Genomic DNA, 23025 nt, shown 5'->3' with positions numbered 1-23025 from the left:
AAATCAGCAAACCTGTATTCACTCATCAAAGGGGGTAGATGGTGTGGGCGTCATTGTCTCCCTCGATGTGGAAACTGGCTAATTGATATCAATTAGCGCCAATTTGCAGGGGTATTTTTACGTGGAGGTAAGCGTTCCATAGGTAAACACACGTTGCACCGCACATCATTAATGCAGGGGCACGCAAGCGTGTTCGTGACGTTTCCATTATATTATCACACACGTGTCATTCACGTTTGCTTTGCTTAATTGGCTCTATAACACCGGCGCTGCTACCACAACCTTAATTAACAAACAACAGTTAACAATTTCACTGGGAAACTTTGCTCATTCGAGATAATTGTAAAACACAATAATTTATTTAACAATTAAAACTTCATTGTTTAATATTTGCTTAATTTATTTTCAGGATTTAACCACGCACGTTTTGTTTTTTTTTTTTCGTTTAATTGTAATAATATTATTTACGGATGTTTATACGAGTATTACCTTTGTGTACACCGGCACGTTTATAATTAATGATGTGATTTATACCATTTGGTTGAGAGGATTTAGATGTCGTCGAGGTGTATCAGCAGTGACTTTTTGCGTTATTAGCGTATTGGAGTATAGTTGTTATTGTTTGTTGTTGACATTGCTACGCCTACGCGACGCTTGTTATTGTCGTTGTTTTTTGGCGGTGCGATGCGGTGCGCGTTGTGCGTCTGTGTTGTGATTGTCGGTGGCTGACAGAGGATGAAACGCGAGCTTTCGGTCGCTAGGGACGGCGAGCGCCGCCTGGTGGCGCGGTGTATTTACCCGCAACGCCGGCCCGCCTCCGCCGCCACCACCGCTCTTTATTATGCCCGTACTTTGTGCCGTAATTTCTGGCCGCGCGCGCGAGTTGCACACGCTGCGATGCGATGCGAAACAACGTGCGCACATCGGGACGGCGGCGATGACGACGTGCTGCGCGTGCATGCGGGCGGCAGCACGCGGACGGCATTCCGATGCTTGCTACTGCCGCCGCCACCGCGCGCTGCGTCGCCGCCGGGAAATCGATAACTGCGACAGTTACCAAAGCCGAGCAAGCGTAGCATGCGGGCAAAAAGGAAAGACGCATTATGTAACGCCGCAGATTCTGACGGCGCGCCGCGGTAAGCTCGCTGAAACTTCTAATTCGTGGCGTGGGAGGCGACATTCAGACGTATCTAAATGATGCGAGCGACCTAGACATACACGCTTTGCTTTATGCTTTATGAATTCATTTTCGTGCAGTATTGTATGAAAATCTGGATGTTTTTGTCTGCGGTTGTATGATACCAAGTGTTTCAAAACATAGCCCAGAACAGATACAATCCTGAATAATTATCCTCTTTTAACTTGGATTAATTTTTCACGGTCGATTAGTTATTTGAAAACTAATAGTCTATAAAACAAACGCGTAGGCAGAAGAAATACATTTCGCCAAACCATTCGTTAAAATAAACTGCCTTAGAAGTCATTTGTTTGTCTTATCAGTACACCTAGTAAGTAACACTCCAAATGCATACTGATGCGACTACCGCGACGGCACGGCGCGGCGTTCAGGTTGAATATAGGACACACGAAAGTAGGGGGCGGAAGTGAAGTGAAGGACGGTCGGGAGATAGCAGTTCCGACAGCTTTGGCAACGGCAATCGTGAATTTAAGTTGCCATCGACCTCCAATGCGTTTGGCAATCTTTCGTATTTTCCATCAACTTGTTTTCAAGTAATATGTCCTTAAACCCTACCTTCAAATAAATTTCAATATGCTAAATATTTCTTTAATAAAGAGTAAGTTATTGGAAATTTAATTTCGAAATATGCACAAAAGTTAATTAAAATGGTGGCACAAGAAACGGAGAAAGGAAGTGTAAGGAAAATAAAGTTATATCTTGTATCAGACCCAAAATGAAAGTGATATTTATTGACCTTCCACTGCGGCACATTCATTTCTTTAGTGTCGTTTCCGTTTTCGTTTCGCACCATTCCCTAACAGAGTGCTCCCTAAAGAAAAGCAGGCACTAGAATGTTACAAACCTTTTTTGTTAGTTTTCGAATTTATTTTCGACCGACATTTTGTAACATTGAGCATAACGGTTTACAAATACTTTAAACATAATAATCAATAAAGCATCCGGAATCCATTAATACTTGTCCAAACTTGTGCGCTGGAGTTTGGTGCATTGTAAGTATGAAAAATTATATGACTATATCCGCAGCACTCTAATTTAAAATATTAAAATAGATTTCTTTACTTTACAAAACAAAATAAAATAAAACTAAAAAGTTCGATAATTTGTTAGTGTCGAACATTAAAGGTCGAATTGGTAAACTTTTACATCAAACTACATATATAAGAGTAAAGAGTTTGAAAAGCAAAGAAAGTACAAAAAACTTTCGCGTTTTGAGAGTTTTAGTTTTGGTTTCAGTAAATAATGTATATAATTTATTGTTTCCAATGCGACAATTCGGAAGGTCGCATTGGCTGCATCACAAATTATTGTAGGGTTAACAAAATTTTATTCTTTGATATCAACCAACTAATACAAACACTGATATTGATAAGATCATATTATATACTTTCATTCAATGGGTATTTAACAAAATTAACTCGATATGGTACAAAATTTTCATGTGTAGGTATACTCAAAAACACTTGAAATAAATTTATTAGAAATGACTATTTGTCATGCAACAGTTGAGATTGTAATTAAACAATATTACAAATTAAAACATTGAAATTGATTCAACACGTTCGATTAGAAAGAAAATAAATATTGTGATTTTTGCCGACCAGGTCTTTATTAACAATAACCACGAATTATTTTTTATAATAAATATAATTTATATTTCGTGCAAAAATAAAATTTGATAATTGATTCATTCTAAACACGCTATGATAAAACGTAGTTGTGGGTAAAAAAGAAAGTTTGCAATTGTAAATTAAAAGTTTGACATTTACTAATTTAATTATAAAAAAGCATAATATTGACTTTTTCCGCAATGTTTGCGTGCACATAGACCGACGATCATGACTTTATGTTCTCGTTGAAATTAAAATATCAATTGAAATGTACGAGTATACGACACCAATGACTTGAAGGACGACATCAAGTCGGTAAGTGAAATTCAGTTCATGTTACTTTTCGCATATAAACTGGAAATAACGTACTCCCGTATCACTTTATGAAGTCGTTCAATTAGAATTTCAATTTTATAACACTATAGGTACCCTACAGTATATATTCTATACTTTCTTATACAGATTCACATTTACGACATGCCATTTCATTTTTAAGTGAAGCTATAAACATATAAACATATAAACTTTTTATTACAATACTCGTACATCGTCAAGACCCGTATTAATATTTGCAATGTTTTTATTAATCATACGTTGATTTAAAACTAGTACTTTAATAATAAAAATACAAATATTACTAATTTATCATAATGATATCGCATGATCGATCAGATGTAACAACACGCGCAAAGAAATACAGTCAAAAGTATCGAAAAACATTTTCATGCGCATAATTGACTTAAATTGCCGACTACAATCCAAAAACAATACAACTCCAAAAAAACGCAAAGTTTCTGGCAACACACAAACAAAACACACTTACAATTACAACCAAACGAAAATTAGACATATTTTTCGTCACAGTGCACACTTTAATAATAATAATAATGAAACATACATATACGTTTACTTTGTATTCAAAACAACTCGTTTATTCAGTACACAGTCTCTTTCTCTTTCTTTAATTGTTATATTACACATGAGAATTCCATAATTTTGCGCTGCGGTATTTTCTTACTCCCTGTGCGTGCAAGAAGCTGATGTTATTAGAATTTCACTAATTTGTAAGTCTTTCAACTCCGACCAATCTTGACGATCACATTTATTATTTAATGCGTTCATTGCACTATTAGTGTATCCGTATAAATGCTATAAATAACTTAAGGTGTTTGCATTTGGAACGATTACCGCAACGCAATTTTCCCATCTTCGTACTTGATAGAATGAGGATTATTTACCTCAAGTAATATAATTGACATAGCTACCAACATTTTTGGAGTTCGAGTACAATTCGAGGCTATTGAATCGTTTGTGTTTTGCGTTCAATTTCAACCCTTGTCTGCCGATGAACGCACACAACATCAATTTCACTGTTGGTCGACACATTTCGATCCACAGCACGCACACAATTATCCGAGTGCGTGCAATGTAACGTTCCACTCATCTAACGCGCAATAAATATCACAATGTCTGGGTATAACCTATACTAGTAGTAGTATTTTGCGGGTTCTAGAACCAAATCTGCCTATGTTATAGAATAGCCAGTCTACTACTACTTAAAAAGTTGAGCCATTGTTCATATCGTGACGATTTTTTTCTTTTACAACATTGAAAATGCCGAAAAATAAAAGAATATTATACAGAGTGTATTTAAAACATTCATAGCACTTAAAAAAATAGTCTAATGCGCAATTGTGCTCTAATGGAAATATTAATGTTGTTAAAATGACAGTAATATGTGTACAAAATTAATACACAAAGAAAAAGCATGATATTTTGAAGCGCCGAACACATTTGTCCACACACGTATTAAATCGAACTGGGCTAGATTAGATTGAAGCGAATAACACGGAAAAACATAGAGGCAAGCGTGTGAGTGCGTCGAGGAAATCATGAAAATAATGGAAGCAATCGTGTATGCTGAATGTTGTTAGTAAAACACGTTGCGTTGTGGCAGGCGCGTTGTTTATGTAGTTTTCCAGCTCGCAGTGCCTTTCGGTTTCACTTTATTGAACACTCGCCGTTTCAACAGTTAATGTGCGTCAGTCCTTCGTTCAAATCATATGTTAGCCGCGCTTTGAAAACTTTTCAAAAATCGAAGAAAAAACTACTTTACTCTGGTGCAGTAACTAATGCAAACTTACTTCAACATTCAACGCCTTGGTTTCCTTTTGCTTCATTTGCTTTGTTGGTGAATTAATGCGGTTGTTGTGAGTGGATATTTTTGTGCGGTGGTTGCTGTGATTGGTGCGGGGAAATTTTTGGTGGCGAAAACTTTTTCTCAGTAGTTTACATAGTGACAGTTAGTTCGCGTTGGTGGTTATGACATGACACGAAGCACCAGTCAGTGAAATTGTGGAATGGAATTATATAAAGAGCCAAGAATGTATCAACTTTAAGCACGAGTTTTGTTTTATTCTTCGTGTGCTGCAGTAAATATAATTATTTAATGTTTTAGTTATTAGTGTGCACTGCACGCCATTTTGAAAATGCAAATATTTGAGCTTTATATTTATTCATGAAGTTCGCATATTGTTAACATGTGACATTATAAGACAAATTTTAGAGCTATTTATTTTAGCCACAACTACATCAACTGCTTTTGTTATTCTATAACTGGGAACTTTAAATTGTTATTATAACTATGTATTGTCACTAATACTGTCTGTTTCGAACCACCAATTAGTTATAGCAATAACAATATTCAAAAATGTGATTCATACTCGCGTTGAATAAAATTTCTGCCAATATAATCATTTATATCACTTTATCTGCACAATAGCGTCATATTACGTATACATTTTGTTGGGTTTTATCACATCAGCATAATTTTAGCGTGGTAAATTTGTTTTTAATCTCTTGACGTCACCCTTTTCTGCATCACCGTATCCTTAATCACATTCTGACGCTCTATTGTATGTCGCATTTTGCAGCGTCACCGCCTCCGCTATTCTTTTGTATTATATGTAAATCAATAGTCACAAAACATAATAATATAAATATGAATCCAACATTGACGCAAGTAAATAGTATATATGATCTTCGAAAGTAACTGTAACCTACAAATTGTACTTATATTTTTTAATTGTTATTTACTACCTAGTAGAGCACGAAACACGAGTAGTTGGAGCCGATTCGTAACCATCAACCGTAAAACAGCAGAACTCAATTATCGATATAATGTGCAGGAACCAACAGAAATGGCACGCGAATTAAAAACCCAATCATACTTACAGGGCATTAAAATTCTCCGCTGTATTTCAATTTATTTGAAAAATAAAGTGTATCCAGTTATAACTTAAATTTGCTAGCGTTGCAATTTGGTAAGAAATACATTTAAAACGCGGATTAAAACTTTTCCGTTTACTTTAATCTATCTTATTGCAAGGATTTCCCTGTAGGATAATTGCATTTTCCATCCAGAAACTTGGCACTTCTGCAAAACCAGACTTTCGGAGTGCGAATCGCTGCAAAAGCAAAATGTTACACTATAATGTAACAGTTACCTGGAAAACTTAGTTAGCTATGAACTCATGAACTCATCAATGTCAAAAAAGAAAAAGAAAACTGTGTAGAGAATGCAATTTGGACTCAGTTGTAAACTGAACACTCTAGCGTTAAAACCCATTCATTTGAGCTACGTTAACATTGTTAAAGATTGATAACAACAAGATGTTTAATAAAAATCGTGGAAAAAAAGTTAAACAAAATAAACATGCAATGTCGAAGCTATTATCGTCATTTCCGGGAGTGATTCGTGTTCATCCGATTTATCAGCATGAGGTGAATTAACAAGTTATCTTTTGTTAGCTGTCAACACAAATTTAATAATTTAGTAATCTACATTTGATTTTTTTACTCACCTGTATGTAGGATATTAAAAAGGTTGCCAAATTTAACTAAAAATGGTAAAATAATGGATTTTTGGTGTTATTGATCTAAAAGTATACATATTGTGCTTTAAAAACAATTTTAACACAACCGAAAGGCTTGTTGTTAATTAAGGAAATTAAAGGTTTGCATGTTGCCGTGTGAATCGTATTATCGCCACGTTTACTCAGCATGATTAAAATTACACTCATTAATTTCTGCTTATTTCCCAGGTGTTTCGTGTTCAGCGTTATTTCACATACAAATTTATTTTATACTTTTGAAAATATAATATTATTCCTGCCTATATGCGGTTAATAAACTTATTAAATTTATGAATTGCATGATAGTGTAAAAAATACAAGACCATGTGCATGATGCATATTTAATATCGATCAATTTGTTACAGCATCGATTGGTGCAAGTGGAACGCGCATCGACCGTAAATAAATTATCGTGCAACGCACATGCCGCCGTTTCGCGGCTGTTGACGCCGCCGCCAGGGACCGAACCGCCGCCCAAAGGCTGCACGAATATGTACGAAGCGGTGCCGAGCGGCGGCGCGCCGACCATCATAACACCAACACACCGCAATAAACTGCTGATGTACGACGCCGACGACGACGGCGAGAACGACCTGCCGGAGGACTACTACGTTGAATGCGAAACAGTTCCACACCAACAGCCCGACGATGGTCGGCAACGCGTACCTGGTGCGTCTGCCTCACCGTCGCACACCACCTACGCCACGAACAGTGGCAGACCGCGAATCGCCTCGACCTTAGTTCACATCGCCGAACGCGATCGAGCGCACCGCACCGCGCGGCACTCCGTTAACAATAATAATGCACTCGCGAACGAACGCCGGCCGTTAACGATCGCGGACGCCGACAATAATTACATTAGCGAGCGGATAATTGAATCGATGGTCAATGAGCGCGCTGCGCACGCGAAGGATAACGTCATGCCGCCGGTGATGGAGGACAGTAGGGATTGCAGGGATGATTTGAACGAGAGAAAAGACAGCAACGGACCGGAAGCGCACATTAATGGCCGCACTCATCCGGAGGAGTGGAAACAACGTAATGGGATAACACAGCGGAACGGCGAATGCAGGAGGTCGGAGCGTGAGGAAAATTGTTGTGTGGGCATGGGTGAGCGCATAGACGTGGACCAAATCAAACTGGAGCACTACAGACTAAAGACACAGAATGTCGGCGTGCAGACGACACATTTATCACCGTATCGGCTGCGATTTTGGCCGGTGGCGGCATCGATTAAGTGCCTGGATGCCTCGTTTATGGACGTCGTCAAATGCTGTTTGCGCACTTTGAGCCAGTGGTTCCTCTCACAAGTTGGTTTGACTTGTGTGCTTATTGTTTGGGCCCTTTTGGGAGCGACGGCTTTCTATAAAACAGAAGGTACGTACAAAAAAAACTCATAAAACTAAAAATTTAAATTAAGTTGTAATCACGTTTGAAATTTAAATATTCATTTGTTAAGTACTAATATGCAAAATAATTACATTTGCGTCATTTGTGCTAACATTGAGAATTCATATTTTTAGCAATTCGCTTTTAATGATACTCGTGTTAGCACATGTCATGGTTTGTAATGAAACATAAATAAACGAATGCATCATGTGAGCTGAACGATCCTATTTATCTATTCAGAAGGCGCGTATAATAAGCGTTATTTCGCTTGTACTGCAAAATCTACTTTGCGTTATATAATGATTGGAAATTAAGCGAGCTCGTCAGTTGTTTAACGGAGATATATCGGATTTACGTATCCGCTTTGACTCATCCGCATCAATGGATATAACTGTGTACAAACATTTCGCACGTGAACATATCAACTTAGCAATGACGTTGACTCTTTACATTATTAAAAATAAATAATAAAACCAAACAAAGAAAATATAATAATATTATAAATATTATTGAAAGTTTAAAAGAAAACTGAATGTCACAGATGAATTAAATGCGTGCAAACTACAAAGTAGGTTACTTTATTGGAGTGTAAAAAAAGAAAGAAGGCGAAACATTTAATGAACAAGTAATAAAATTGTAGGTCTGTGCAATGCTAAACGACTAGACCATTGTTTATTTACGTTTTTAATAATTACACCGTTTAATTTATGACTATATTTGCCTTTGTAGAGATGGTGCGCTCCGTAAACAGTGCAAGGTGTTTTTCTATGATAATCATAAACGGTGCGCACGGAAAAAGTTTACCATAGTCAAATAATCAACCGAGAGATGCTTTATTCATACACGGTAGGCTTATGTTTCGGGGCAACTGTGTTACACATGACAAAACAAGTATTTACGGTCTGACCGTTTAGCATAATCGATTACTTTTAGAGTGAATTTAAGTGCGCGTTACCTTAACTTGAAACACATAATTGTGTGATGTTATTTTGATTTTGGCTTTTACTGTTTTGGGAGTTAAGTGAACGGTAATTGCCGGGTTTTTAACGTTGTGAATGTTTGGTAATTTTTTATGGCACTTATTTGTTAAATGTGGAGGCGCTTCCTTTTATACATTTTTACAAAATTTACATAAGTAGATTTAAATAAATAAAATTTAAATGCGTTTATTATTGATTTTTCGTAATTGATTTTTATCATATACCTAGTTTATACGGTAATAAATCACAATTCGATAACGATTTGATTATTTATTGTTAAGTAAAATATAGGTCAACCTGAACTATCCAACAAGTAACTTTTGTTTCACGAAATAAGCTTTTTATACGACAGCTGACACATGTTCTCTGAAAAATAATAATCATGAATACTACATGCTCGTATCGACTAGTCCTTTTAACTTATGTACACAGAAAATATAGAATAAGAAAAATTGCGTGAGGGAAATATCCATGAGATTTACGTACAAAATCATATGATATGACAAGATTTTCAACGCTATTTTGTGCAACAAATACTTAATAAACAAAATAAGTAAATTTTAAACGAAAATATCAAAAAGGACCTCCCCGGCGGGGAATCGAACCCCGGCCGCCCGCGTGACAGGCGGGAATACTGACCACTATACTACCGAGGACCTGTACAGGTAATCAATTTTATCGCAGTCGGCGCTGAGGTGTATCATTCAGGTAAAAATAGAATTAGAGTGCATGTATGTACTCCTTAAAATTACAATAAGCGTATGAGCGACGTCCTTACTATCCCAAACATTCGTCGTTTCTTATGTGTTTAATTGCACGGCTTTATTAATCGATTGAATTATAAAACCATACATTTATAAGCTCTAAACTATCGTTTTCAAACCAAATAATTACACATTTATTTAATTTTTTAAATAATTTGTAATATAATATTTATTTTATGATAAACGATCAAAGATAAGACTGTGCATGATAGTTAGTTTTAATGATGAAAAGTAAAAGTACGCAAACAATATGAGATGTTAAGAATTCAGAGTAAATCGATACACCAAACCAAATTTCACGCGCCACGATTATCTCGATTTATCGACATGTGCACGACATGTTCGTACACTTACTGATACCAAAAACAACTTCGCCGATGTAAATAAACAAACATATTTAATCCAAAAAAGTGCATTCTAGCGCCATCTCCGCACAAACTATATAATTTGTATATCGTATTTGTTAAGAATTTGTCATAACGACTTAAACCGTGACAATAGAAAATAGTTCGTTTGATTTTAAACAACTGGAAATATTGCAACAAAATGAAACACAATATGTTCAATAATTTTGTAAAGCAAGCTTGGTTATGGAGGAACTACCAATTGTTTCCTTATCACGCGCTACACGGTCCACTGCCCGATGACAATAATCACTACAGTTCGCTGAATTATTACAATCGAACATATAAATTAAAATGTTAATATGATTCACGAAATAACCAGACGATAACTGGACAACAACCCGAGTAAATAACTTCGATTTTTGTAGGTCCGAGGGAACGTGAGCAGGCCGAGCAAATAGACCATTATAAAGTCGATATTTCAATAGATTTAGCAACCGACTTGCGTCAGTTGAAAGAAGGCTCCGACAAGTGGCCGGAAACCATTCAGAAATATTTAAATAAACACGAAAGTTTACTGTTGCAAGCGGTAAGTTCTGGATATGTCGAAGGCGGCGGGTCCATCTGGACGTATCCTGGATGTGTTCTTTTTGCGGTACTACTACTTACAACACTTGGTAAGATTTGCAATTACTGGATACATTTTTTTATTTATTGTGGATAATAAATATTTTAATTCCAGGTTTCGGTGCACCTGTGCCAAGGACCTCGCTGGGCCGAGGCATGGCCGTCCTCTTCTCTGCTGTCGGCATTCCACTGCACTTTATGCTCATAATCAACGCGTCCAGTTTGATTGCCAAATGCTTGCGTAACTTGGCCACCATTAAGCCTGCCGGTGAAATGCCTGAAGCCAAGTCAAACCGCCGCCTATGGTACAAATGGTTTCCTCCTATAGTCGCAGTATTATACTACATCCTAGGTGTGATTGGTTTCGGTGTGCTGCGGCAGCGCAGCGTTGTCGAATGCCTTATGTTTGCACTAGATTTCACCGAATCTGGCGGTGTGGCCAATACTGCTGGTCATGTGCGCATTCTGTATGCATTATATATTGAAATTGCAGTGATACTTGCCGCAACGATTATGTCAATTGTTCAGGTGTCTGCCACGAATGGCATCATCGATTTGGGCTTGCGACTTGGCCTGCTGACAAATACGTAAAACATGTACATTTATTGTAAGTGCCTTTAGAGAAACTTAACGAATTTTAAATGAACAAATTGAAGCACAAATTATGCTTATAGCTACGATATCGATATTATTAGGGTACTGTTGATGTGAATTCGAAATCAAACTATTCCGAACGGGTAATGCGTGATGACTTTTTACATATCATAGTTATTTTCAGTTTCAATTAATATTAATTATATTTTAGAGACCTATCCGTCCATAAAGGCATATGTGTTTAGTTTACATTAAAGAAATTTATTTATTTTTGTTATTGTTATTATCTTCACTTGCTGGTTTGCTGGAGTTTTTATTTACAATGAATATCAACACTTTTTTACTCACCTGGGCTGTACAATACGTACAAATCAATGTTTGGCATGTTATAAGATTGCAGACGAGCAAAAACACCAATGTTATATACAAAATTTTAATTTCCTAAAGGAAATTACCAAATCAGAATATTTTTTGTGTTGGTGAGTAAAAAACATTATTTAACATTGACTGACAGTTTTTCATCAATTTTATCTTTGTTAGACGATGACTTTCATTAATTATGATTTACTCTAAATAGCTGTATTATGTCGCACAAAGACATGAGCATTATTAAAAACCTAATTAATATGAGATAACTATTGTAAAAATTCAATTATTTGTTATTTAAAAATGATGAATGCATGAATGTTCTTTGCGGGCACAACAACGGCGTGAAAAAGGCACAAGGGTTTAAAGTTCTAAAGATTGAATTGCATAATTAAAAACGGATAAAACACGGTACTTATCGCAAGAATATAATAAATGCAAATGTTAGCTGTGTATCAATATATTATATTTATTTTTCTTGTGTTTAATTTTGATTATTATCAGTATACTGCTGTCAAGTATTTTGTAATAGATAATTAAAAAGTAATGCTATGATTCAGAACGTTTTATTGATATTTCCAATTGACCTTTTCTAGTTAGTACAAAACATTTGTTTGTGGTATTGGTACTTAAACAAGTTTTTTTGTTGCATTGACGAAGAATTATAGCTGCAGTGAAGGATACGAACAAATATAATCCTATTCCAATACTGCAACCGCCATCTAGGGTCGCTGATTACTTACTATATGTCTTATTATCTCTTATAATAGTATCTCTTCTTCGATTATAGAGGTCTCTACCAGGACAAAAAACTGAATTTAATAGTAAAAATATTTCTTTTGAAAAAAAAAAGAAACATAATGTCTATCGTCAATTCACGCATCTACAGCATTTCAAAACCACAGAAATAATATCGAAACTTGTGGCAAATAATACAACAATTTAAATAAAATTGCTAATATAATTGTTACCCTACCTTAAATAATATACCGACATTAAAAATGTTTCCATTTCTTAATTTGAATTTTAGCAAACAACACACTTTGATTTGCGCGGTTATATTACAAACTCTTATTTTTGATGAATTTACATAAGTTAAAAATTTTGAGTACCCCTGGTGGGACTCGAACCCACAATCCCCGGCTTAGGAGGCCGATGCCTTATCCATTAGGCCACAGGGGCTCCACTAGTACGTCAAATAAATCAGTATAAGAACTCTGCCCTTATTAAACTTACAACAATACTATTAATAATGTAATTAAAATCAAGCAAATTATTGATCTTTTTGTTTTAATACAGCTCAACATATTGATTTTAACAGTACGTCCCACATATATCGATTTAATATGCATAATTTCTATGTATACTATCAATTAAGCAATTAAAGGAAATTAAAGTTTTCTGTTTAATAACAAGTGTAATTAATTCAACTAGTTTTGAAAACAGAACTAATGGAATGTAATCGAACAAAGTTTTTTTTATCAACTTAAAACTTAAATATGCACACCGACACCTTTATGTCAATAACAATTGGGCATCTCATTAATTACTGACAACGTGCATCTGTGTGTGCCTGTATAAGCAGATTTGATTCAATCCACGTAATATGATCTTTGTTTGTTTGTCCATTTTAAAAATTACTCTATGAATACCAGCTTCAATGACAAATGAAAATGAAAATTTTGTTTACCACATTGCTTCTTATTTATTCTTGCTTTTTACTGCCACCAATTCTTTTGTCAAGGGCGATTAAGTTCCACACGTGAATAAATAAGACTTGACAGGATGTCACATGTCCCTTGACGTGATTCATGAATAACGAAAGACCACGCCAAATAAGAAAAGTAAGAAAATCAAAAACTCATTGTGAGCAAAAAAAACTAAAACGCCTCAAGAATTCGGACAACGCACCGAATTTTGAACGATGAATCAAAAGGATTCAACTAAATGAATATGGAAATTTTGAGGCATCAGGGAAGGACAATACATGCTGAAGTCAAAGGCGTGTGTTTTTTAGATTGGATTAAAGCGCCTGTCGCTTCGCGCCGTGCTTCGCGCTTTAATCGCCGAGCGGTAACAATAACGTCAACTGTCGACTTTTGTATTGTCAGTAAACAAAGGTGGAATTCGTTAAGCGGATTATGGGAGCACTTTCGTCACTTTGGTCTCATCTAATCGTATAGAACACACTAGTATACCAATATAATTTGTTTATAAACGCATCTATTGTCAAACCATCAAAATGCTATATCAATCACCCAAATGTCAACTATAAATTACAACTAAAATCTATTAAAATACAGAAAATAAAAATTAAAAAGTTTCCTTCGAACCGGATTTGAACCAGTGACCTATGGATGCCTACTTGTATTCAAACTACAGTCCACCGCTCTACCAACTGAGCTATCGAAGGCTTCACACCAATGCAGCTTATTCATCCAAAACAATACAATATATTCTTTTTCTAGATTAACATGTATATTATTAATACTTATGTTATGTTAAAACGGTATTTAGATAAATACAGGTAATAAATCATCAATATTGATGTTGCGCTGTCAGCGCATGAAAAGTAGTTAATTTACGTGAATGCTGAACATGGCACCGCAATCGTCGTCGGCAGAATGCACAAACACAGGCATGCCACGCAACATTCGGCTGAGAATTTATTCCATCGCCGTAACCAAATGATGGTTAGGTGGTTATTATACCATAATCATTGTATCCGATGCCGCTCACTTCTCGCAGGTCGCGGGGGAGTCCGCGTCGTCGCTCCGAACGTTACAAATGTATCTGCTTGGTTTTATTTTCTCGTTTCATATCTTGTGGCTTACGATAAACCTATTTGTATCTCATTTATTTCAACGTAAAGTTCGCCGACACCTGACTCCTTAGGTCTGCGCCGCGGCACCGCGAACCGATACATCATTTTTACATTCCAAGCATGATATTTTTCATTTTATTCATTTTTATTCAGGCGTCCAAAGAGTTTATCACCGCCTCTCATCGCAATGCAAATGGGCACACCGGCGCGCAACGTCTCTTGTCTTTTTAATGCTCATTGAGAGTTGAGAAACGAGAAATACATAATTTTTAGATTCACACGCGATGCATTATGCATCTGTGTGTATGTATCGCATTATTATGGATATTTTTTTCTGTCAGCAGCATGTCAGCACTCGGCAAGACAAAAATGCATTTGAAGAATGACCTATCAACTTTGTGTGTGCACATACTAATGCATCGAATGTACTGAAACAAAAGCAGATACAAAAACGACGGCAGCATTGCTTGATTGATGTGCAACATTTAAAAAATTTAATGCATTCATAGCGATGCGAGGTAAATGGAAATAGAAATGTAAATGAACATGTAGAACACTAGAAACGTGCACGTAATAAATTACACTGAAACAAATGGTTTTCACATTATAATCATTTTAATTACTCTAACACCTAAATGTGTGCGTTCTGATTGGAACGTTGAGCATTCAAATAATAACTAGGTACGTACTTAGTTACAAGTATAAGAACACCAACATTATTTTTTTTGAGAAGTTCATTGTTTCGACACGCTCTCCATATTTTTTATTTGTTTTTTGCTTTTATGTGTAGCTATTGTTTGATATACATGTAGTGTAATTATTATTGTTACGGTTTTATTGTTATGTGTTCACAATTCATGTTGATTGCTCTCGCCATTTTGTATGTACCTACAGCGGTGGGCATATTGTGTTCGGAGTAATTTTCTTGCTCACATCAGTGTACTTAACAAATTCGAATAATTATAGCTTTTGTGTTGGGTTATAGTTTTGTAGTGTCTCATATTGCGTGTTGGTTTCATAAAACTTGCAAATTAAATCAAAATTGTTATAATTTATAGGGACAATTAAGACATTTTTGTAGACACTTATCACAGATGTGCAAAAATCGTATTTTAACGTACAAATACAAAAAAAATATTTAAGGGTTGAAAATTGCATTTTTTTTCTTATTTAATTGATAAATTTGTAAGGAAATCTAACAATAACTAACTTAATCTTAAAATTTTACACTTTTTATAAACCAAAAATAATTTTTTATCTAATGTATACATTTGCACAATAATATTTGGAAAGAATGACTTTTTAATCTTGCTCTAGCATCATTTTCCGCGCAATGCACTTAAAAGAAACTACATGTCCAACACAAAATGTAATTATCCTAAAATATTGCTCGCATAGACTTGTTCACCACTCGCAACGCGAAGTAGAATGTGTTTGCGATGACGGTGCGCGCTTGTTGGTTGATGGCGTTGCTGGCAACGCGAAGCATATAATTAAGTTGTCCAGCGCCGCCAGCCGAAGCGATGACAGCTCAAAAAACCGGAAGGGCTTCCATATTCTGAGCGAGCGCTTCCTACGTGTGCGTCGCGTTCCATTCCTCTCCGACACCGGCGACCAACGAGCGCGCCGAGCTCGCCTACCCGAAGAAATGGACAAAGACAAGCCGAGCAACCGCAAGCATTGAAACGCGCTCATTATGCGCGCCTACCTACCTTCATTGCAGGCGTCAAACCGCCGCAAAGAAAACGAAAAGAAGGAGGTGAAAAAACAAAGCACCAACTACGTTGTGGATATGCGTGTGCGTTCATCGATGGCTTGCGAAGGTAAGAAGTAGTAAGGTGGAAAAATAACGTGGGGATTTTATTCAAATGGAACGCAAATGAGTCGTTTACTTAATGTGTTGATGCACGGTGTCGACGTTTGCTTCAAAACCGGTGCCTCCGGTGTCGGTCATTGGCGGCCATCTTGAATCATGACTTTTGCATTTATAATAGAACAAGATATAATATAGGTACACTTCAGAACCACTTCATAGTAATATAATTTTTTCATTTTTTCAGAGACTCATAATTAGCAACGCGCCTACAACTCAAGAAGATTAACAATAATCATTGCAGCTTTTCTGTGAATTGAAAAGAGTGAAACCGAATGCACCACACATTTGTTTGATTGTGCGGTGGCACCGCTATATTATTACGCATCGTGTTTCGAAGGGATGAAATGAGAGGAATGCCAAATGTTAAACAAGTCACCAGTGAAGGAAAAACTGCACAGTTGCACACTAAAGTTAGTTTTATTCCCGGCATTAGCACGGGTTACAACAGGGGTTGCACACGGATTAACCCGACACTTCCCACAATGCATCCAGTTTGTTATTACCGCTTATTCCGATTCATATTAGTATTATCGGCAGTAAGCGTAGAACTGAAGGACGCTCGCAGATGAGGATTGAATGTACTCGAACGTGTGGTGCTGTAATAAGGTCACTTGCCGCTTCCAGTTTTAAAGCGTCTATTTGGTTAGCTATAAATGGGGTTGAATCAGATACTCCCAACATTTTTGGTGGGCGGATAATGATGTGAAGATGCAATTTGATCCACAAACGAAACGTGCCGGCAATGAATCGACAAAAGAATTTTAAGAATAGTTGAATGAAACAAAACTTTTAAAGTAAATTGGAGAATTGGTAAATTGGATTGAATAGATATCTGCTTTATAAAGAATTTATTTATGGCATTCAAGAATTATATTTTATTTATATGCGCGTAATATAATTATGTACCTATAAATGTTAAGATGTGGAATATTTTATTAACAACAAGTAAATAAATCATATACTTACAGTTATATTTATTAATGCAATAATTCAATAAATATGTTAATTAAATAATTAATAATGATTACTTATTACAATATTTTTATTATAGGCATATTTTTCAAAGAATAAAAATGACTTATGACGTTTTTAAATTACGCAAAAGTGTGATAATTGTAATAATAATGTTCTCATAAAAAATGTTGAATTTCCCAAGCTTACAAAAGTACTCGTCAGTTTGAATACACTCTAAGCCGATTTAAGTGCGTCTCGAGTAAACTGAACACGACAAATTGAACGTGAAGGCAAAATGTCCTTAAATGTTTCCCGTTGAGTGGACACTGAAGGACTTCCGAATGACCAAATCTTATAAATCCGCACGAGCAACATGTGAGCGTGTGAGCACAAAAAGTTTATTCGTGAGAATTATAATAGACTAGTAAATACCTACCTAAGTGTCTAATGTTAGCTTATTAGATATATTATTAATAATAAAATGACAGTTTTTTTTATTTTTTTATTTTTTTATTTTTATGTAATGGTATCGAGTGAATCAAACAAAATGCCGCTAAATAATTCAATTCCAAATCCACTCTTCTCACATTGAAGGTGAATGCCTACACCGATTAGTAGTAATGCCTACTTTTGCATTCACTCCTTTCACGCTTATTTTCGGGCGTGCACACAGCCTCTTCAAAGGATTGCGATTTGTAATAGCAAACGCGCGGCATCTTTGTAAAACGACACACACCGACGGAAGGAATCGTACCTTCCGTATGACGGAGTGTACTTTCTTAATTCTTATGATTGTGATTGAGCAATATGGTTCTAACCATACGAACTTGACGATATCCTCTTTTCTTGATAGAATTGAAAAGTTGATATCGAAGGACATATGATACGGTTATGCGGCTGTCGGCATGATGTTTGATGTACAATGCCGATGGGCGGAATTTATTTATACACAATATTTATAAGCTTTCGAATTATTTCATTGAATTGGGAATAAATGGAGCAGGTTTGCGCTAGGAACCTTAACGTCGGCGGTGTAGAAAAAGGGGTAGGTAATATTTATGCTCAAGAAGGTTCATGTTTATCAAACAGCGTGCCGACAATATTGTCGGGAGCACAATAGATTACAGAAGAAAATTTAAAAGACATTTTAATGATAAAATATTTAATTTATTGAAAATTTATATTTAATAGCTACCAGAAAGTAAGAATATAGGCAACCCAAGTAACTTTTACTTTAAGTATTTCTAATTTTCTAATAAAAACTGTTCAATATTTTTATTTTGCAATCCAAACAAAGAAAAACTCTTATACAAACGTGCGTGCCAGTGTCCCAAGCGGCGTTGTTAGGTCAAAAGAGCGCCGCACATAAGCGTCAATTATTTCCTAAAATATTTATCGCGTATCGTAGAAGGCGGCCAGGGCGGGGTGTGGTTGAGCCGTCGGATCATCGACGATGTACATATTAACGTATTGTTAGTGCGGTTCGAATACGTCTCTAATGTTATGAGTAAAGCACCCGCGTTGGATTGCGGACGAGCCGCAAGACATCTGCTGAATTTCCACGCTCACCACACGCTGTTGTCGAGGATGTTTCGTTGTTTTAGCCATACACGATGCATACGCGGCTTTGCCTGGTCAACCAAAACCACCACTTATTGACATTCTAATAGATTATTACCTATTGCTCCATGTGGCCTGGACTTGCTACGCATTCATCATAATCATTACACGTAAATTGATACTAAACTGTAAATTTTTCAAAGTACGAACCTGGAATGAAAAAAAGAAGCATACGTGTATTGTGGTCTTGATCGGGATGATCGGAAACACGATGGAAGCAGTCGTAACATATTTACTAAGCACGCGAATGTAAATATTGTAGAAAGCTATTAGGATATAAAATATTCATTGTTTTTAGTCTATCATCTTCAGTGTGAACCTGAACATTTGCTACGGTTTACAAACAATGCACATAAACTGTAAATGTGTCGATGGCAATATAATGCACACGTTCAGGTAATTGCGTAATTTACTTTGCCTGCTCCATTATTAAGGTTTGGTGTATTGGTTAGGATATCACATGTTAATGTTAGAAAACATTCTCAACGCAAACTTCGAGAGATTATGTTATGCACATTTTTTGGTAAATTGAATACGTAAACACTATTGTGTGATTTATATTGTCGGAATTTTCTTCTGCTAACGTTTAGTATGTGTGGATTTGTTCAGAAAGCAAACCGAATCTGCTTAAATACTTAACGTGTGGTTAAGCGTAGGTACTCAAAGCGAACGCAACATGCTAAGCATGTTAAAATTCATCGTATTCAAGTGATTCGATTTAAAGTTTGCTTGATTTATTCAAATCGGGATGGATCCGATGTATTTCTTGTCAAAAGTAAAGTAAAGATAGAGATTATCTCAAAGGTGAAAAGACGTTTAATTCGTAAACACCTTTGTGTAATTGACATGAAGATACTTCTGTAAAACTCTTAGGTAGTTACTTAAGCATTACTAATATTAACAGAAGAATTAAACATGGTTTTGTTGGCTTAAATAGAGAGAAATTACATTTTTAAAAATTTAATTATTAGAAATATTATTATCTACAACTTCAATCAATACCTACGTTTAATAATTAAAATACTATCAATTCATTCTACGCATCAACTATCAATCTGAAAAAGGCAATGTGAAAGTCAGATATTGCGATAACAAGACATCTCATTTTCTCAGTGCGATTGATCCAACTTTTATATTTATTTATTATCGCTACGCATGTCAGCGTAAAGCTTGAGTTCTTAATTAATGGCATATAATGATAATAATCGATAAATATTTGTAACGTGCAGCAAGAACTGCAGATAAATCGCAATTTACACATCGATGTCGTTTCGAAACGTAAAATATACCTAATCAATCAATCAATTGAGGTCACATATTTATTTATACTCATATTTACATATCTGTATTGTTTTTGAGTAATGTTGGTTTAATTATGAATTAAAAATAGAATAGATTGATTCGAAAAGTGCGTTTTTATTGATTTATATTAATTTGTTGAAGATAAAACATGGTTTATTGTACTGGCAAACACTAGGTGTATTGTCCTCCAGTTACCAATATATTTATATTATAAGGCCTTATCAATGCGTATCGAATCAACACACATTCCATTACATATTACGATCGTTTTACGCGTCTGAAAAGTGTGAGACAGTAGCGTTTCATAAACAAAATTCTACGACTAATGAGAGCAGTAACACCGCTGCGCATCATTATCAACGTTGTTATTGTTCATCGTCAATTTAACAGACGCAATAAATAAACAAACTACGTATTGTTTGCGTTCAGACGGTCATTGGACATTTAGTTCACACCAAACAGTAGTTGTTGTTCAAAGTGTTCAGTGCAAAAATAAATTTAACCAAAAGAAAATTTTCAAAAAGTTTTAAAAAAGATGTTTGATAAAAATTCTTGGCAATTGGAGGATATCACGTTTGTCTTAAACGAATATTCGGAATTATTACAATGGGGTTACAAAGACGAGACAGTTCTTCATTTTGGTTGCGGATCTGGTTTCATTACTGGTAAATTTTTGCTGCCGCATTTGCCATCGAAAGTTCAAGTCGTCGGAGTTGAAGAAGATGATAATCTGGTGCAGTTTGCTAAAAAGTATCACGAACACGATAAAGTGGAGTATCGCAAGTTGAAAGAAATACAAGATTGTGTTTTTGATCATATTTTATCGTTTTATTATTTTGATGAAAGTCTTGATGAATTGTAAGTAAATTAAAACTATAAATATTAATTGTATTGAATATTAATTATTATTAATTTTTATATTAATTATTATATATTAGGTATTAATTATTAATTGTATTAAAATTTAATATTTTAGGAAATTATTCAGCAAACTGAATGACCACTTAACTAAAAATGGTGATTTGTTGATGATTTTATTAAACGAGCATTCAGTATTGTCCATTTTGAATACATTGGAACAAAATGAGAAATATAGTGGAAAGTTTGGTAAAGCTAAAATTAAATCAATGAATATTTCGCAAAACACATTAGTAGAGGCCTTGGCTGATGCGAATTTTACTGACATAATATGCAAATGCTATGAACGTTATCACATATTCCCTAGTAAAGGTGTACTCAAAAGTAAGTACCTGCATACTTGTAAATTGAATCAAGGTTGAGTGGCATGTATTTTCGATTCTACTTGACACAATTGTTTTAGCTTTCCTAAAAAGTAATCTCTTGGATATAAAAATTAAGGAAAGTGAATTTGATAACCTTATCACTGATTTTATGACGTCCATGGATGATCGCATTGATGTAAGGCGAATAGGACGCAATGGAAGTGGTATCGCTCTGCCTTATACACTAACCTTCTTGTATGGCAGGAAGATGAAGTTGATATAAACAATTAACAAATTTAACAACAAATAAAAAAAAAGTCCTCCCCGGCGGGGAATCGAACCCCGGTCTCCCGCGTGACAGGCGGGGATACTGACCACTATACTACCGAGGACTTATTTCTTATGTGTAATTTCATGGCCTTTCCCCCCACTTTATCACAAACAGTAGTTGCTATTATTAGAAATTATATCAGTCTATGCTATTACACAAAAATATTGCTTTATCAAATTGAATTTGTGGCTATATATAACATTATAATGAAACATTGATAATAATCGATTAATATTATAATATTTTAATTTTATTAAAAAATTATTTAATAAATGACAACGTTAACTTTCCTGGAGACCAATAGTATTGATCCAAAGATCAACGAGGTCCTGTGGCGCAACGGATAACGCGTCTGACTACGGATCAGAAGATTCCAGGTTCGAATCCTGGCAGGATCGCTTCTTTTGCTTTTATTCCCATTGATAAATTTTTACAGAACCATGATCAATGCAGGCAACAAGAAAAGAACAAATTAAATCGCTTTGATTTACAGCCAGTGCATTTTCACACTTTGACCGCGCGCTCGTTTAACATTTGAACTGTCGGCCGACTCAACCATCTCCGATTAGTAGTAGTAGCACCATCTGAGCAACACCGATAACTCGCCGTCTTCCCATCGGGTGGTAGACGAAAACCCGCAGGCGGGTGCGATATGTTAACACCGCGTTCTGTTGGTATTAATAACGTCGAATCACGAAACTCGCGGTCGGCGCGCGCGGTCTTCGCACAAAAACCGTATGAGACCCATTTCGTTTAAACTTAAGCATTCACAATCATAATAAAGTAGAGCCGGGGTAGAAGCGGACAGCCGAAAAGGTAAGAAACATGATCGTCTGTCGCGGTCATGTGTACAATCGCGGCATTCCAGAACAGATGTTTCGGACATCGGTTTTTATGTAAAACGAAACAATAAAACCGATAAAAAGAGAACGGCAGCACGCATACACCGTGCCGCTATCGAGAAAACACCATCGCATGTGTAGATTCGAACAAATAACGAAAAATTTAACACGCCGATCGAATGCACCTGATTTTCAACACCTACAACAACCGACACCCGTAATGCGTGCCGATATTTTATTGCCTTTAATATCGTAAACAACAAAATC

General features: G+C 35.7%; 2 protein-coding genes and 5 non-coding genes across 9 annotated transcripts; 3 read left to right on the top strand and 4 right to left on the bottom strand.

The window, feature by feature from the left end:
• Window positions 1-27: 27 nt before the first annotated feature.
• Window positions 28-12348, top strand: LOC135792266 (uncharacterized). Of its 3 annotated transcripts, none has more exons than XM_065302887.1 (4): window positions 28-127; window positions 7088-8099; window positions 10628-10876; window positions 10942-12348. In XM_065302887.1, exons 2-4 carry the CDS (start codon window positions 7214-7216, stop codon window positions 11415-11417), a joined length of 1611 nt encoding a protein of 536 aa, XP_065158959.1. In that variant the 5' UTR covers window positions 28-127; window positions 7088-7213; the 3' UTR covers window positions 11418-12348. The 3 variants fall into 3 exon arrangements, with proteins under 3 accessions (XP_065158959.1, XP_065158960.1, XP_065158958.1); XM_065302888.1 differs by lacking the exon at window positions 28-127 and adding an exon at window positions 4842-5240; XM_065302886.1 differs by lacking the exon at window positions 28-127 and adding an exon at window positions 6458-6591.
• On the bottom strand, window positions 9676-9747 carry TRNAD-GUC (transfer RNA aspartic acid (anticodon GUC)). Its single transcript has one exon. It is a non-coding gene; the product is annotated as a tRNA-Asp (tRNA).
• Window positions 12349-12895: 547 nt separating the features above from the next.
• TRNAR-CCU (transfer RNA arginine (anticodon CCU)) lies at window positions 12896-12968 on the bottom strand. Its single transcript has one exon. It is a non-coding gene; the product is annotated as a tRNA-Arg (tRNA).
• Window positions 12969-14109: 1141 nt separating this feature from the next.
• Window positions 14110-14199, bottom strand: TRNAY-GUA (transfer RNA tyrosine (anticodon GUA)). The gene is given in 2 exon segments: window positions 14110-14145; window positions 14163-14199. It is a non-coding gene; the product is annotated as a tRNA-Tyr (tRNA).
• Window positions 14200-20640: 6441 nt separating this feature from the next.
• On the top strand, window positions 20641-22206 carry LOC135792252 (juvenile hormone acid O-methyltransferase-like). Its single transcript, XM_065302870.1, has 3 exons — window positions 20641-21220; window positions 21339-21604; window positions 21684-22206. Exons 1-3 carry the CDS (start codon window positions 20898-20900, stop codon window positions 21866-21868), a joined length of 774 nt encoding a protein of 257 aa, XP_065158942.1. The 5' UTR covers window positions 20641-20897; the 3' UTR covers window positions 21869-22206.
• TRNAD-GUC (transfer RNA aspartic acid (anticodon GUC)) lies at window positions 21906-21977 on the bottom strand. Its single transcript has one exon. It is a non-coding gene; the product is annotated as a tRNA-Asp (tRNA).
• A 35-nt stretch (window positions 22207-22241) lies between the features above and the next one.
• On the top strand, window positions 22242-22314 carry TRNAR-ACG (transfer RNA arginine (anticodon ACG)). Its single transcript has one exon. It is a non-coding gene; the product is annotated as a tRNA-Arg (tRNA).
• The last annotated feature ends 711 nt before the right edge of the window (window positions 22315-23025 follow it).

The sequence above is a fragment of the Atheta coriaria genome, unplaced genomic scaffold (assembly GCF_025399875.1).
Source record: "Atheta coriaria isolate IRGN ID8LTWV9N9 unplaced genomic scaffold, Caltech_Dcor_3.1 hic_scaffold_5_pilon, whole genome shotgun sequence".
Taxonomy (NCBI): domain Eukaryota; kingdom Metazoa; phylum Arthropoda; class Insecta; order Coleoptera; family Staphylinidae; genus Dalotia; species Dalotia coriaria.
The sequence above is the reverse complement of the archived record's forward strand: the minus strand, read 5'-3'. Positions and strand labels throughout refer to the sequence as shown.